This window comes from Leguminivora glycinivorella, chromosome 27 (assembly GCF_023078275.1).
Source record: "Leguminivora glycinivorella isolate SPB_JAAS2020 chromosome 27, LegGlyc_1.1, whole genome shotgun sequence".
NCBI classification, from domain to species: Eukaryota; Metazoa; Arthropoda; class Insecta; order Lepidoptera; family Tortricidae; genus Leguminivora; species Leguminivora glycinivorella.
Genome location: NC_062997.1, coordinates 4,709,856 through 4,727,980, shown reverse-complemented (window position 1 = coordinate 4,727,980; position 18,125 = coordinate 4,709,856). Strand labels below are relative to the sequence as shown.

Below are 18,125 nucleotides of genomic sequence, written 5' to 3'. Positions count from 1 at the left end.
TTTCTCAAAAACTACTGAACCTATCAAGTTCAAAACAATTTTCCTAGAAAGTCTTTACAAAGTTCTACTTTCGTGATTTTTTTCATATTTTTTAAACATATGGTTCAAAAGTTAGAGGGGGGGGGACGCACTTTTTTTTTCCTTTAAGAGCGATTATTTCCGAAAGTATTAACATTATCAAAAAATGATTTTAGTAAACCCTTATTCATTTTTAAATATCTATCCAACAATATATCACACGTTGGGGTTGGAATGAAAAAAAATATCAGCCCCCACTTTGCATGTAGGGGGGGTACCATAATAAAACATTTTTTCCCATTTTTTATTTTTGCACTTTGTTGGCGTGATTGATATACATATTGGTACCAAATTTCAGCTTTCTAGTGCTAACGGTTACTGAGATTATCCGCGGACGGACGGACGGACGGACGGACGGACGGACGGACGGACGGACGGACGGACGGACGGACGGACGGACGGACGGACGGACGGACGGACGGACGGACGGACGGACGGACAGACAGACATGGCGAAACTATAAGGGTTCCTAGTTGACTACGGAACCCTAAAAAGAGTAGAAGTAAGTGACAACATTATTGCAATGTCGTCCCGTGCATGCTTCGTGTGGTAGCACCAAGCGCAAGCGCAATATAAAAAAAAAAGCAAAGTTAAAGACGAAAAACGCCCCAACGCTGTCACATCAAGGTGACCTTCATGTAAAACCAGTTTGACGTTTGCTAACCTATAAAACTATTTTCATTTGGATATTCTACCCGCGAAGTCATGTATCCGCACCCGAGTTTACGTAAATAAATTCCGTAATACCTCTTACAGTGCCAACTCGCTTCCCACCACGTTTTACTTAGTGTTTTAAGTGATAAAACTGTGAAGAGAACTCTTTTTGTAGTCGGTGATAACTCGCTTGTTATTAAACGGTAAGTGTAGATATATATGAGATATAATGCCGCACAACGACGCTGCTTTTCATTCACGCGGCGTGGTTAAAAATAGTTTTAAATTCCTTCCGGTTTTGCGACGTAATTTGTAAAATAAAACAATTTACATTTCGATGTTTTTCAAGTTCAATGCTCGAGGTATTTTTACGTGCGTCTGTATCTATCGGACTTAGTTTCAGCGGTCAATAATCATCGACCACTTTTTCAACAATTCGAGCTTATTATTACTGACAGTATTTTTAATATTTTTATGCTGTGAATAATTTGATCCTAATAAAATTCTAAATAAAGAGAAAAAAAAAAAAATAAGGGTTCCTAGTTGACTACGGAACCCTAAAAACGACGGGGTGTTATAACTTATAAGTTTGACGTGTCTGTCTGTCTGTCTGTTTGTCTGTCTGTCTGTGTGTGTGGGTCTCTCTGTGGCATCATAGCTCCCAAACGGATGAACCGAGTTAGATTATTTTTTTTGTCTGAAAGCTGAGTTAATCCGGAGTGTTCTTAGCCATGTTTCATGAAAGTCGGTCTACTATGTCGCGGTCGGGGGTTTTTTCAAAATTTTAATTTTGTGGTTAGGTTATGGCACAAGCTTTTATCGCCGACTGTACCTTTCTTTGTCAGTCATCTAATACTACTACATCAGCAATTCCCGTTTAGATTGTACATTTAGATCACGTCTCCGATTTGGATAAAAATTGGTAGGCTGATAGAGTCCACGATGCTGAGCAGGATCCACTAGGTTTCCCAAAATGTCCTAGGTTGATTGTATGAAACTTTCCTTTTTTGTTACCGAAAATGTATAGAAACCTGGTAACAAAAAAGGAAGGTTTCATACAAACTACATAAGACATTTTGGGAAACCTAGCGGATCTTGCTCAGCATCATGGACTCTGTCAGCCTACCAATTTTTATCCAAATCGGAGACGTGATCCAAATTTATCCAAATGTACAAACTTAACGGGAATTGCTGACATCTACTTTCTAAAAACCCCTTACTCAATGGGATACGACGTTTCATGACAGAGTTCCTATGACCACCTTTCTGCTCCATCATCAGATCAGCTCCATGATACCATAATATTGCATAAGGTACTTGACTGTAGTTAAAATAAAATATTCTATACCATGCACGAAATAAAGCATCAGATAGTTATAAGAAAAACATGGACAGAAGTTATTTTTAAATCCAATTTCTATTTAATAACTTAGGTATAAATATATAAATTAACTGAGTTGACCGTGACATCACTCAATTCAATTTCATATAAATTCCATATTAGAAAGTCGTTCAAATTCGTTTTGACAGTTCTCAAAAAGAAGCTGATTTGACTAGGAGGCAAGTAGCCTATTGTCACGTGATTTACATGTGTGCAAAATTTCAGCTCAATCGGAAACCGGGAAGTGGGTCAAATTTAGCTTCTACGTTTTGACGCACACTAACATGCTAACAAGACAAGTTTAATTTTTTTTTTTTAAGTTGAATAAAAGCTTGCAAAAGAAAAGAGAAAAAACCGGCCAAGAGCGTGTCGGGCCACGCTCAGTGTAGGGTTCCGTAGTTTTCCGTATTTTTCTCAAAAACTACTGAACTTATCAAGTTCAAAACAATTTTCCTAGAAAGTCTTTATAAAGTTCTACTTTTGTGATTTTTTTCATATTTTTTAAACATACGGTTCAAAAGTTAGAGGGGGGGGACGCACTTTTTTTTCCTTTAGGAGCGATTATTTCCGAAAATACTAATATTATCAAAAAACTATCTTAGTAAACCCTTATTCATTTTTAAATACCTATCCAACAATATATCACACGTTGGGGTTGGAATGAAAAAAAATATCAGCCCCCACTTTACATGTAGGGGGGGTACCCTAATAAAACATTTTTTTCCAGTTTTTATTTTTGCACTTTGTTGGCGTGATTGAAATACATATTGGTACCAAATTTCAGCTTTCTAGTGCTAACGGTTACTGAGATTATCCGCGGACGGACGGACGGACGGACGGACGGACGGACGGACGGACAGACAGACATGGCGAAACTATAAGGGTTCCTAGTTGACTACGGAACCCTAAAAAGTTATATTTAAACAAATGCATAAATATATGAACGTGTAGTTAGCGAACTGGTTAGCACTCTAATAATGAACAGATAAGTATGTTATATGCCGTTACATAATCAAAAACATGATAATGGGATTGAAAGTGAATTGAGTAGACTGATAACATTAACATTTACGAGTGTAGGTTAATCAACTTTAGACACTATTTAACCCCCGACGCAAAAACGACTGACGTGTCTGTCTGTAGCTCCCAAACGGATGAACCGATTAAGAATTAGTTTTTTAACCCCCGACGCAAAAACGACAGGGTGTTATAAGTTTGACTTGTCTGTCTGTCTATCTGTGGCATCGTAGCTCCCGAACGGATGAACGGATGATGATTTAGTTTTTTTTTTGTGTGTGAAAGCTTAGTCGGGAGTGTTTTTAGTCATGTTTCGTGAAGATTGGTCCAGTATGTTGGAGGTTTTTTCTAAATTTTTCCCTTCACTAGCTCGGAAACACGTGTTTTGTCCTTTAATACCAGCGGGTAAAAACGCATTTTATCCACTAGTGGGTAAAGTAATTTGACCTTGAATAAAGTCAAATTAACTGCTTTAAAATTGATAAAAGTAGGTGAATCTAGTAATAAAGATGATTTACCACAATTACCACCTGTAGAAGTACTGGAAGCAGCGATAAACGCATTTTTTGCGTTGTAGTTTCCTCGCTATAGTGAGGGGAAAAGTTTTGTGTTACACTCGGGTGCAAATGTATTTTACTTCTCGTGTGTGTCGCAAGTTCAGGATTCTATTCTCGAACCACTCGCTTCGCTCGTGGTTCAACTATAGAGTCCTTTCACTTGCTCGTTTTTCAATTCCACACTCGGCGTTAAAATACAACTTTGCCACCTTGTATAATAAATAACTATTAATTTTGTGGTTAGGTTATTTCAGTCATGATCATATACATTGGAGTGGCCAAGGTGATCAAAAGTATCTGAACTCGCAATAACAATGTGTCACAAGAGAGCAAAATTCTGTTTACATCTACAGTGTTCGATTCGATTCGCACAGAAAGAAATTTTAAAACTAAAGTAGAATCCTGAGCGTAGTGATGGATCCTAAAATGCAATTTTGAGCGTAGACAGGGAGGCAAGTGACACCCAATGTAGAAACAATTTCAATGGTAGCATGTAAAGAATAAACACAAAATTAAAATTTTGAAAAAATCCCCCGACCGCGACATAGTGGACGGATTTTCATGAAACATGGCTATGAACACTCCCGACTAACTCAGCTTTCAAACAAAAAAAGCTAAATCTAAATCGGTTCATCCGTTCAAGAGCTACGATCCCACAGACAGACAGACACGTCAAACGTATAACACCCCCTCGTTTTTGTGTCGGGGGTTAAAAAGACTAGCAAGAACTCTGAGCGAGCGTCCACACTCATGAGACGCGTGTCTTGCGGCGCGCAACGGACGTCTCCGCCACGCCGTTACATTCAGGCGGCGTGACGGAGGCGTCCGTTGCGCGCTGCAAGACACGCGACGCCTAAGTGGGGTCGGTCCCTGAGGTATTTATTCATAATTTAATGTTCGTTTTTATAGTTTATCGGGTACGTCATCCGGCACGCACGTTTGATCGCGATATAGTGAGAGATGTAAACTATAAAATATTGTACGTAACTCATTTAGTTGACGCTGTTTCTTGTATGTATTCTTTCCTTCTGTGAGGAGTGGAATTCCTTGCCGACGGCTATATTTCTGAGCTCATATAACCCGGCAACCTTCAAATCAAAAGTGAACAGGCATCTTCTGGGCGAGCTCACTCCATCGTAGGCCACGTCTTTGCCTTTGGCTAGTCTGTGGCCAAGAGTAAGCCAATTTATAATAATAATAAAAAAAATGTAATTAATATACGTTAACATTTAGTTAACGTAAATGAATAGGTTTGAGGAAACCCTTAGGCAGTGGGGTACAAAGAGCAACACCCTTAACTAACCATCGGTAGACTTTATGTCCTTGTGATAAGGATTACAGATGTACAGCTAACAGTGTTGTCGATGGTACTAAAGAACTACCTTAAAATGTGGTGTAGCCAAGATGACAATCTTTCGCAGAAGAGAGTGCTTCTCCTCAATGAATTGTTTTTTTAGAAGCTTTTATTCAACTTACCTTGTTAGTATGTTAGTGTGTGTCAAAACGTAGAAGCTAAATTTGACCCACTTCCCGGTTTCCGATTGAGCTGAAATTTTGCACACATATGTAAATCACGTGACAATGCAATGTTATGGTATCATGGAGCTGATCTGATGATGGGGCAGAAAGGTGGTCATAGGAACTCTGTTATGAAATGTCGTATCCCAATCGAGTAAGGGGATTTTAAAAACGTCTCGGAGAGCAGTAGATGACTGTTGAAAGAAAGGTACAGTCGGCGATAAAAGCTTGGGCCAAAAATTAAATTTTTGCAAAAAACTTATTTCTAGTCTTAAAATTTCAAGACATGTCAGACATATCATTAGAATCATGCTACAGTCCCACTTCGAGTGAAAACTGCATCAAAATGAGTTTTTTTTCGAACGGACGCGTGTTGATAGATTATTATTTCACACTCGACTTCACAGATAACGATCTTCAACTGTCTTATCAGCAATGGACCGTGTATAATTTTTAAGAAAAAAAAAACCGCCTTCCTTTGGGGTTCTGGTGATAAATACTTTCAAATGTTGGATTATGTTATCAATTCGTCTGTATATTTTTTAATGTTTGTTATTCGATATCTCCGTCATTTCTGAACCAATTTTGAAATCTGGATGATTCTGAAGTACTTACAGATGAGAATAATTATCAGAACGGAACTCTAACCAGGGGCGGCTCACTCTTCATCAGCAGTTCCACTGCACAAAATGTCACTGTTCTGGACGTAAGTGCATGCTGTTCTTATAAAAATACCAAAGTCACTATAAGTGTGCCGTTCAGATTTGAGGAGTTCCGTTCTGACCATCATCAGCAATTCTACTGCACCAAATATCACTGTTCTGGACGTAAGTGCATGCTGTTCTTATAAAAATACCAAAGTCACTATAAGTGTGCCGTTCAGATTTGAGGAGTTCCATTCTGATCATCATCAGGAGTTCCACTGCACCAAATGTCACTGTTCCGTACGTAAATGCATGCTGTTCCTTTAAAAACACAAAAATCACCATATGTATGCCTTTCAGATTTGAGGAGTTCCCTCGATTTCTCCAGGATCCCATCATCAGAACTGGGTTCTGAGAAAAATGGGACCAATCTGTATGCATATACATTCAATCAAAAAAAAAAATTTTCAAAATCGGTCTAGTAACGACGGAGATATCGAGGAACAAACATTAAAGAAAATAAAAAAAAAATAAAAAAATAAACTTTTTTAACAAAAAATAAAACCGCCTTCAAAAATAAGCGCGTTACAAAACACGGAGAAACTAAAAAGCAAAAAATAATAAACCTTTGAATTCAGATTTCTTATCGTATTGCAATAATCTAAACATCCAAATTATAAACAAATCAATTATTTTTGTAGTCGGTACCAGACCTGTTCGTCGCCTTGCTATTGCCTGTTTGCCCCACCCAACCATACGCAGGCTGGCACCGACTCCAAAAATAATTGATTTGTTTATAATTTGGATGTTTAGATTATTGCAATACGATAAGAAATCTGAATTCAAAGGTTTATTATTTTTTGCTTTTTAGTTTCTCCGTGTTTTGTAACGCGCTTATTTTTGAAGGCGGTTTTATTTTTTGTTAAAAAAGTTTATTTTTTGTTGATTTTTAGTGGTTCCTATTGATATTATACGTATCAGTCCGAATATATGTACACTAGTGAAAGAATTATCCTTTAACTCCTAACCATTGAGGAGTTGACCTTCCATCATCAGCTCAGCCACATAAAATTATTACCATCAGGCGTAAATACTGGTTTACCTTTGAAAAATACACTAAAAACATTACATGTGCCTATAACATTTGAAGAGTTCCCTCGATTTCTCCAGGATCCCATCATCAGACCCTGACTTGGTGCCAATGGGACCATCTCGGGGTTATACCCGTTCGATCAAAAAAAAAATTTTGAAAATCGGTCCACAATTCTCGGAGATATCGAGGAACATACAAAAAAAAAAAAAAACATTCAGTCGAATTGAGAACCTCCTCCTTTTTTGAAGTCGGTTAAAAACATACAGACGACTTGATAACCCCTTCCTTTGAGATTTGGAAGGCGGTTAAAAATGCAAAATATTGAGAGGGACACGAGAAACATGCAAGTGATAATACTTATTAGCACAGTATAATAAAGAGTACTATCGGACAGTATGGCCACTCCCGCTCCCCGCTGAAAGTGCCGCCCACCCGCTCTCGGTTACCTGACAGTTGTCGCCTGTCAAGAACGCGACACCTCGGACAGTGGCGATCAAATATATGAGAAAAGCGCGTTCCTACGCACACAGTTTAAGCTCGTGTACTACGCTACGCTTAACATGAGTGAGATGTGACATTTCGACTGGTTGCATCAGTAGATGCAAGTTATTTGTAGTGACATCTAGCGTCAATCACGCGTCAAATTGCGTAAATTATCAGTAGCACTACTCGACACTAGTTTTCAACAGTGTTGCGTCTGACAAAAATTTAATATTAAAACAGTTTACAACTTATACGACAAGCAGAAGGAATTGAAAACAGAAATTGTTGAGCATATTAGACTTTTTGTTCGTCGCGACATCTATTGACAAGTAGACTGATAATTTACGCTAGTTGACGCGTGATTGTCGCGTGGATGACGCTAGATGTCACTACAAATAACTTGCATTTACTGATGTATGGAGTTACAACTCTTCCCTTACTTATTTCTCAATGGTAGGCGGTAACTGTGAGGTAACCGAGAGCGTGTGTAGCTCATTTTGGATGTAGTTGAAGGTTATATGTGTTCTAAATATTTTAACATATTAAAGATGTGTTGGTCCGATATATACCGATGATAATATTGATAACTTTGATAACAGCTGAACACGCACACTACACATTTGTTTGTTCACAACGTTGATAAACTTATCAGTTATATCACATATCGTCTACATTTCTTGACAGAATATCAACCTTTTTGTAAAAGAATTAAAGTCTACCGACGGTCAGTTAGTTTTATTATTTATTTACACTTGTTCAAGATTATGAGCAAGTGTATAAATAGGTCTATGTCAAGGTACAATCTACAAATATACGATATGAGGAAGTTGTATTTTGATCTTTAGACGAAATCTCTGGAGTTTTAGTTCATATGATCATATCAAAGAGGTTCAAGTACCTATAAAGAATAATAACCTGACCTCAAAATTAAAATTTTGAAAAAACCCCCGACCGCGACATAGTAGACCGATTTTCATGAAACATGGCTAAGAACACTCCTGACTAACTCAGACAGACACATACACAGACAGACACGTCAAACTTATAACACCCCGTCGTTTTTGCGTCGGGGGTTAATTACTATCAAAGTAAAATGTGTACAGACAGACATACACACACAGACAGTAGTCACAGTCTCACAGTAAGCTATCTCTCGACACAGGATAAAAAAATTTGAAACTCAGTGTTGTCAATTTGACCCATATTCTTAACTTGATATTAGCGCCATCTAGCCGAAAATCAACTTAAAAGGTCAACTAAAGTTTTGTGTTTCACAGGGCACCATAATTTTATTTAACCTTCGTGTCTGGAAACCAGTAGTGCTCGAGATTCCCCTTTTCGTTCCACCCTCTATGCTCGTGGGTTCAATATTCGAATTTTTCTTTTGCTCTAGTATCAAATGTGTACGCAGGAATCTCAATGACGGCATTATACCTAGTATAGTATATTTATCACAAGCTTTTATTCAACTTGCTTTGTTAGTATGTTAGTGTGCGTCAAAACGTAGAAGCTAAATTTGACCCACTTCCCGGTTTCCGATTGAGCTGAAATTTTGCACACATATATAAATCATGTGACAATGCAATATTATGGTATCATGGAGCTGATCTGATGATAGAGCAGAAAGGTGGTCATAGGAACTCTGTTGTGAAACGTCGTATCTCCATCGAGTAAGGGGTTTTAAGAAACGTCTCGGGGAGCAGTAGATGACTGTTGAAAGAAAGGTACAGTCGGTGATAAAAGCTTGTGCCAAAAAGGTTTTTTTTTTTTTGCAAAAAACTTATTGTTTTTTTTTTTTTTTTTTTTTTTTTATGGGATAGGAGGCAAACGAGCAGACAGGTCGTTGTTTTGCTCTCAAGCTCTCATCAATGTTTTTTTTATACTACGTCGGTGGCAAACAAGTATACGGTCCGCCTGATGTAAAGCGGTCACCGTAATGTGTAGGCACGAATGTAAATGACGGCATTGACGACCATCATACCTAGTATATTTATTAAAATACCTAAACGTAGTACGAGTATAGGCGCCATGTGATAAGATTTCATATTCGTGTGTAAGACATTCGATAAGCACGCATGTTTTGCGTATTTCTTAGCTTATCTGTAGTTACAAAAACACTATATTCTTGGTGTTACTGAGTGCTAAACGAAACGCGGTCTGTCTATCATTTTGCTATCATTCCTTCATATTTAGAGCGACGTGACCGTGACAATTTCGTGTGATAAGTAGAATAAACGAGAGAATGGTGCTTTTAATTGTGTTTTTCTACTCCAGCACTTAAATCTGTCAATTAGATTATTGTCAGCGGTATCCAAATTAAGTTCATTTGAGTAACGATGAGAAAGTCTATTTGTCTATAAGTTCATAGGATTACTGCTAGCAGTAATCATATGAATATAGGAGTTCTGTTAATTTTTTTTTAAAAGCACAACTTCCATTTATCAGGTATGTTTTCATTTACAGTAATAAGTAACTTTTAATAAATAATATAATATTTAGGTTCATAATTTAAATCAAGATGAAAAAATAAACTTAAATGCGTTTTACATATTAGATATTGCAAAACAAAGGTAAAAATCATAAGTTTATCCAATAATTTTACATTCGACATTTAAATATTCTTGAACGCAACCACATTTTTCGTAATTGAAAACCGGCTTATTTTCTATTTCTCTTGTCTATGGTATGTTTGACATTTGTAAACTTATCACGAAACTATTTGAACTATTTCGGTGGTGTGTAGTTTGTTTTAATTCGACGTTATTGTGCAAAAACATAAGTAATTATGAGTGATTCTGGTGAAAAATTCGCTTCCGAAGAAATCAAGGCTATGGGCGCTCAAAGTGACTGACAATTTGTTACATGAAAAGTCAGATAAAGCGTACCAAAAATGTTATGATTGTTTTGACATGGAAATTGCAAAAAAATGTTTCAACTTTCTCTGAAACGGCGTTGTTGGCATATTTTGAAGAATTGTGCAACAAGTTCTCGCCATCAACATTGTGGACAGAATACTCAATGCTACGACGATCCACACAAATATTCCCATTCATTACATGAAGTAAGTAACTAACCCATTTTATTATTCTCGAATAGGTATTTTTAACTCCCGACGCAAAAACGACGGGGTGTTATAAGTTTGACGTGTCTGTCTGTGTGTGTGTCTGTTTGTTTATCTGTCTGTCTGTTTGTTTGTCTGTTTGTTTGTCTGTCTGTCTGTGCATTCCGAACGGATGAACCGATTTGGATTTAGTTTTTTTTTGTCTGAAAGTTAAGTCGGGAGTGTTCTTAGCCATGGTTTTCATGTCTTCTTATTTGTAACATTTATTTTGTGTGTGTGTGTGTTTTAACGAATAAATGAATTCTATTCTATTCTTTTCAATATTTATAACCACAATACAAAATTTATATTTTGAAAAATAGTGGTCTCATTTCCATCAGACATGGCTAAGAAGCACTCCCGACTAATTCAGCTCTCAAGAGCTTTTGACGACCGGTCTGACTCAGGCGGTAGTGACCCTGCCTGCTGAGCCGCGGTCCTGGGTTCGAATCCCGGTAAGGGCATTTATTTGTACCTACGATGAGCACAGATATTTGATCCTGAGTCATGGACGTTTTCTATATATAACACACACAAGCCATCTTGAGTTTACTGTGGGACTCAGTCAATCTGTGTAAGAATATCCTATAATATTTATTTATTTCAAAAAACAAAAAAAGCGACATCTAAATTGGTTCATCCGTTCGAGAGCTACGATGCCACAGACAGACATACACACAGACAGACAGACAGACAGACACGTCAAACTTATAACACCCCGTCGTTTTTGCGTCGGGGGTAAAAAATACGTCTCACGAAAGTTGAAATTGACAGTATCAAGTCAAGTGTTAAACAGGCTGTGAAACAGGCCATAGTTCGGGCGTACTATAATCTGTAGTACCCTTAATGGCTCAGCCACGACATTGGTTTAAGCGCGACAGCGGCGAGCGGCGGCCATACATTGAAGCGAGACACAGCGATGGGACTTTTCATTCGCACGTATGGCTGCCGCTCGCCGCTGCCGCGCTTAGACCAATGTCGTGGCTGGGCCGTAAGACATTTGATAAGCAGGCATGTTTTCCATCTTAGCTCTACGACAACACGATAAATTATAGTACTGAGCACGGCTTTACACTAACTTTATCTTGCACTCACGTCATGATGTAATGCTGTTCCTATGTATAAAATGTGACGGAGGTGTGTCACCAGTGTCACATTTACATATCGTTGAAATCGTGTGCGATTTCGCGTTTGATAAGATTGATAAGGCTCCGCGCACACGGGCGACAAAACTGTTTTGTCTCCGTCGCTCGGTCTATGGGCTAGTATGAAGGTGCGCACACGAGGCGACGCAACTTTTCATACAAATACGACGGAGACAAAACAGTTTTGTCTCCCGTCTGTGGGGGGCCTAAGACTGCATGTGCAATGTAGAATGTTACGTAAAGCCTGGGGACTTTACTGCTTCAAACTGCACTGGTACCTATTGATACATTTATTTGTACATATTAGTGTAAAATCATAGACATATGTGGATCGCAATTCGGGGAAATATTGCAAAAAGGCCAGGTCAGAAGTAGTCGAAACCGACGAGCGTGTATGAGAAACGTTATGAAAGTGTGTGAAGCGAAAGTGGTTTGTCAGGATCGTAGTAAATGGAAATCCGTGATCTCTGCCTACCCCTCTGGGAAACAGGCGTGATTGTATGAATGTATGTATGTATATGTGAATATAATTTACTTCCTGGCCTGCCGTCCATTTGCTCGTTGGGTGGACGACATTTGAAGAACTGCGGAGCACCTCTGGATGAGACTAGCCCAGGACCGGGATAAGTGGCATACGCGAAGGGAGGCCTATGCTCAGCAGTGGGCGATTAACGGCTGAAATGATGATGATGAATTTATATCCGGGTTTGTCCTTCGTCTGAAGCAACCAATTGTTTTTAACCCCCGACGCAAAAACGACAGGGTGTTAAGTTTGACGTATCTGTCTGTCTTTTTATCCGTCTGTCTGTCTGTCTGTGTTGTGTGTGTGTCTGTCTGTGGCATCGTAGCTCCCGAACGGATGAACCGATTTAGAATTAGTTTCTTTTTGTTTGAATGCTGAATTGGTCGGGAGTGGTCTTAGCCATGTTTCATGAAAATCGGTCTACTAAGTCGGGGGTTTTTTCAAAATTTTAATTTTATTTCGAAATAGAAATAATAATGTGACTATTTTAACTATAAAACTCCCGAAACATATCGAACGCTATATCGACTTAATACGTGAGTAACCCGCTTAAAATATTTTTAAAAATGTGACTATAATCAAATCATTACACAGAAACTTTGCTATATGCTAGATTTTACGGCCGTGGCCGCAGACATGCACAATACCTAATTATTATTCGTAAACTAAGTAGTAGTTTTGAATTTTGCGTGGAAAATCCGTACCATTCATTGCCAAGGCTGTATCTATTGTCACTTGTTTTTATTTGTACTGACTTTGTAGACGTTAATAACCACATTTTGGATTTACGCCAGAACCAGCAACTTCTATGATTTATATGCAGTTGTCAGATGTCAGATACAACGGAATAGGGTGCGTACACTGAGAGAAATTTGCATTGTGAATTTAACAAGTTCGACTTGTTGCGGTTTATCCGTTTGAATCAGCCAAACGTATGTTTAAAACAATATTATGTGTCAGGTTGTTTTTATAAAATCGACTTGTTGATTCAAATATATTGCCGATTCAAATGACAAGTAGCTTGTTGTTTGAACCAAAGAGCACGTAGGCGCTATTTTAACCAAAAAACTTGTTGAACGAACATGAAAACTGGTTGTATTTTCTCTCAGTGTATAGCCGAATAGCACAAACGCTCACGAAATGCTCGTAATTATCTATCTCTGTCGCTCGTGTGAATTGGCGCGACAGAGCCAGACTACCTTTCGCGGCATTTCGTTTTCGTTTCGCGTCGCAGAAATGCCATTCGGTTAAAGCACCTGGGGCCCGTTTCTCGAAAGGTACAAGCCTTGTATTACAAGTGCGCGAACTGTCAAATCGTATGGGTTGTCATGGAAACACACTTGTAATACAAGGCTTGTATCTTTCGAGAAACGGGCCCCTGGTAGCCCAGCGTATATACACCTTATTTTAACCCTGTATCCCACAGTCGACTTCTACGACACCCAGAGGAAGAAAGGGGGTGGTGAAATTCTTAACCCGTCACCACACGGGTGAATATTTTGTGACTCCCTTTATACTTTTACTAGCTTTTGCCCGCGGCTTCGCTCGCGTTAGAAAGAGACAAAAAGTAGCCTATGTCGCTTTCCATCCCTTCAACTGAATCGGTGCACTATGTGGCAGTCGGGGGTTTTTTCAAAATTTTAATTTTGTGGTTAGGTTATGCCGTGTTAGGTACACAGCAAAAAGGAGCGTACAAGTTGCCGACGATTCAAAGGACAATAGACGGAACAAATTAGTTCCGTACGTAGGTCCTTCCGTCACCAGCACACGGCACCCTCGTTGAGCTCTGGCAGCCTTACTGGCAGGAACACACCACTATGAGTAGGGTCTAGTGCTATTTGGCTGCGGTCTTCTGTAAGGCGGAGGTACTTCCCCAGTTAGGCTCTGCTCTAGATTCGAGCGAGATGATATCCGCTGTGCTGTGCCCTACCACACAAAGCGGAATATCATTCGCTATGCCCTACCTAGGGTTGCAAACAGAAAAATAACCAAATGATTTTTTTTTCAGAATTATGAAAAAAAAAATGAAAGCACCTGTGGTTTTTTCTAGATACGGTTTTTTTTTCAGATGAACAAATAATTCGACAATAACGGTTTTTCGTGAGTTGTAACGTGTTTCAATAACAATAACGTACATTTTAATTCGATTAACATTCAGTATACAAACGTTTATTGGGGAATCCCCGATGCTGCGTGCAGCGTGGAGAGGCGGTGGTGTTGCCAACAGTAAATAGTGATAACTACCAACTACAGATTTCGTAAATGTTACTTTTATAAGACCAGAAAATAAAGTTATTTGATTAAATTCGTTTAGTAGTTAACATTAAGTCTAAATAACCATAAATAAAAGTATTAACTGCTTTGCAAATTTTGATATTTCGTACTTTAGAAAAAAAACATACTCCAGAAAAAAAAACTGTTTTTTTCCCGGTTTTTTTTTTCATGTTTTTTTTTTCATGTTTTTTTTTTCATGTTTTTTTTTTCAAGCCAGAAAAAACCGTTTTGTTGCAACCCTAGCCCTTCCTCCTTTAAATAAAATTAATGCGACTTATTTTTCCACAGGCCATGTCGCGCGACAGAACCTCCCGGCGGTTCTACCGGGCTGAGTCCACCCACGACCTGCTGTCCTACATGGACAAGGGACAGGCGGCGAGCGACGAGAACCGCTGGACCTTCGAGACTGCGTGGGAGGCTGCCAACAAAGGTACATGTACATACTGACCTGACAATACTTTATAAACGACTATAAAACACTACAAATATATTACAAATTCACAGGGTAAGAAATGATAATTATCAAAAATAATTATCAAAGATAATTATCAGAGATAATGAAGATAATTATCATGATAATTATCGTGAAATTAAATGGTGGATAATTATCGATTGGTAGCAAACATTAAAATTTTGAAAAAACCCCCGACCGCGACAGAGTGGACCGATTTTCATGAAACATGGCTAAGAACACTCCCGACTAACTCAGCTTTCAAACAAAAATAAAAAATCTAAATCGGTTCATCCGTTCGGGAGCTACGATGCCACAGACAGACACACACACTGACAGACAGACAGACAGACAGACAAACAGACAGACAGACACGTCAAACTTATAACACCCCGTCGTTTTTGCGTCGAGGGTTAAAAATAGAATGCACTTTTCCAAAAAGTGACTCCTTATCGCCTTAAAATCTATCGCCGAAACATCACTATTTAGGATATAATTATAGTACATTACTACAGAGGCCGGGACAAAGGGGGTTGCCGGCCGAAGACATATAGACGGCCGAGCGAAGCGAGGTCGGATAGGTCTGAGGCGGGCAACCCCATTTCCCGCCGAGGTATGTATAGTGCTTTTCTCAAACATGGTATGAAATAACTAAAGTTTACTGAAAATAGTAACTTTGGATGGCTGTATCTCCTAAACGGTGCGTCGTAGCGCAAAAATAATCGAATTTTCGTTCCCCTTTGATACCCCGTATACGCTTATAAAAAAACAAAAAGTTAAAAAAAAACGAAAAAAATTTTTTTTGTATAAAAACGCACCCAAAATCAAATATTGTCTAGGGCCCGTACCAGTTGCAGTCGGCACGTCTATAAAGCCCCTTATAGTTTTTTTTTTAATTGGCTAAATACCTGGATGTTATGTCACAATTATCTGTGTTTGGAAATTAAAAAAGAGGACTTTGCCGGCCTTGGCCTGCAAGGTTTGTATGAAATTCCATTATCTATCAATCGTCCTAGCCGCACCTGCAACGTCATACTTCGCTGCCAATTATAAGGCACATAACATCAATATTTCATACCATGTTTGAGAAAAGTTATATCCCGACTGGGGGGAAAATGTAACTGATTTATTTTTTCCACGTTTTACAATGTTTGCATTATTAATACGCTTCAACATATCTGATAAAATAGTGTTATATATTAAATAGTGTCCACCGGTTATATATGGTAGGCGTGTTCAGTGGGTACATGTAGAACTCAACAACATAGTGTAATAATGGAATAAAATTGATCAGTTACAATTGCCCCCACCCCCACAGTCGTAATTTGCCCCGCTGTACCTTACGTTAGATTTTGAAAACTTTCTAGATTGGCGGGGACTGGAAAGGGGTTCTTAACTATTTTGCAGACTGTACACTTGCTGCCTAGCCTATCTTTTCTCGTTCTGTCGTTGCGTTCTATTACCTTCATGAGACATCTAAGTAACATGATACGAGTATTGTTCGTGTGCAAGACCCTTTACAAAGACGAGGCGAACCTGTTTGGGATTGTCTTACGCACGGCTAGGTTCTTGTTTTGGATACTTAATACCTATAACTCTGACTTCTAATGGATGACTGTAGACTCCCTAAATCTGTTTTCTATTCGGAACTTGAGTATGGAAAACGAAGCCACGGGGGACAGTTCCTGCGTTATAAAGACGTTTTGAAGCGCCATCTTAAGGCTTGCGACATCTCATGTGAACGTTGGGAGGAACTTGCGGTCCAGAGGTCAGAATGGCGCCGTAAAGTAGGAAAAGGTGTAGCTGCCTTTGAGGAAGCTCGACTGGAGAACCTGGACCAAAAGCGCCTTCAACGGAAGTCTCGCCCAAAACCGTCCTACGCGTATACATATAACGACCAAGGGCAGCTTTATTGCGCACAGTGCGACCGAATATTTAAAACGAAGTTCGGTTTTGCGAGCCATATACGTGCTCATCAGAGAAAGTTGTAAAGGTCGCCGTTGTCGGATACGACATGGAGGACTATATACCTATAACTTGAAACTATAATTAAAATTTTGAAAAAAAAAAAACCGAGATTGTGGACCGATTTTCATGAAACATGGCTAAGAACACTCCCGACTAACTCAGCTTTCAAACAAAAAAACTAAATCTAAATCGGTTCATCCGTTCCGGAGCTACGATGCCTGTCTGTCTGTCTGTGCGTGTGTCTGTCTGTGGCATCGTAGCTCCCGAACGAATGAACCGATTTGGATCTTTTTTTGTTTGAAAGCTTTAATTAGTCAGGAGTGTTCTTAGCTATGTTTCATGAAAATCGGTCTACTATGTCGCGGTCGGGGGTTTTTTTTAAATTATAATTTTGTGGTTAGGTTATTTTGGATACAGAGTAATACTTACGCGCGTGTCTGTCTGTGGCATCGTAGTTCCCGAACGGATGAACCGATTTAGATTTTTTTTTAAAACCTGAATTAATCGGGAATGTAGCCATGTTTCATGGAAATCGGTTCACACAGTGGGGTTTTTTTTCAAAATTTCAATTTTATTAAACGAATTTTACTAATATTTTGTCTGGAAGAAATTAGCGATAAGACCGCTGTTGCTTACCTTTGTTCGTGTTGCTTCCTTGTTTTGTATTGTTGTATTTTATCAAGGTGTGCAATAAAGAGTATTTGTATTGTATTGTATTGTACCTTATTATGTTTGTTACAGTTGGTGGCATCTACACTGTGATCCGGTCGAAAGCCTACGTGTCTGTGGAAGAAATGGGAGAAAACTACTGTTTGCTTGGTACGTATACCCAGGGGCGGCTCACTCCGCGATTCTATCGCCGTGCTACAAGTACATGCCGGCGGCCTAATCAGTAGGCTTGTGCCGTTTCGTTCGTTGATCGGAGCGCTCCGATCTCGTTCAATCGCTCCCACGAACTAGTTCGCTTTTTTAGGTCTTTTGCTCATTTAGTTCAGCCAGACCAGCGACCACTGCGGTCGGAAAGATCAGAACGAATGGGACCAAATAGTGTCAAAATGATACGAATAGTCCACAGATAGTAACATTCCGGGCCCAAAGGTTGTAAGTAACCGAAGTTTAATATGAAAATTTGACGTTTTTTTGTTGCTCTGCTAATTACCTCTCGCTCTCGGTCGGCGCAGTCACACACTCGTTCTCGATCCAAACCGCTCGCGCTCGCCGATCCTATACTGAACTAAA

The 18,125-nt window shown here is 39.0% G+C and overlaps 1 protein-coding gene across 1 annotated transcript in view; it reads left to right on the top strand.

The window, feature by feature from the left end:
- Positions 1-743: 743 nt before the first annotated feature.
- Positions 744-18,125, top strand: part of LOC125240255 (glycogen [starch] synthase) — a 57,143-nt gene continuing 39,761 nt past the window's right edge. The window contains exons 1-3 of the mRNA XM_048148101.1: positions 744-935; positions 14,756-14,897; positions 17,628-17,705. Of these exons, the coding sequence (XP_048004058.1) occupies positions 14,759-14,897; positions 17,628-17,705 (217 nt within the window). The 5' untranslated portion in view covers positions 744-935; positions 14,756-14,758. The remainder of the gene's footprint in view (positions 936-14,755; positions 14,898-17,627; positions 17,706-18,125) is intronic.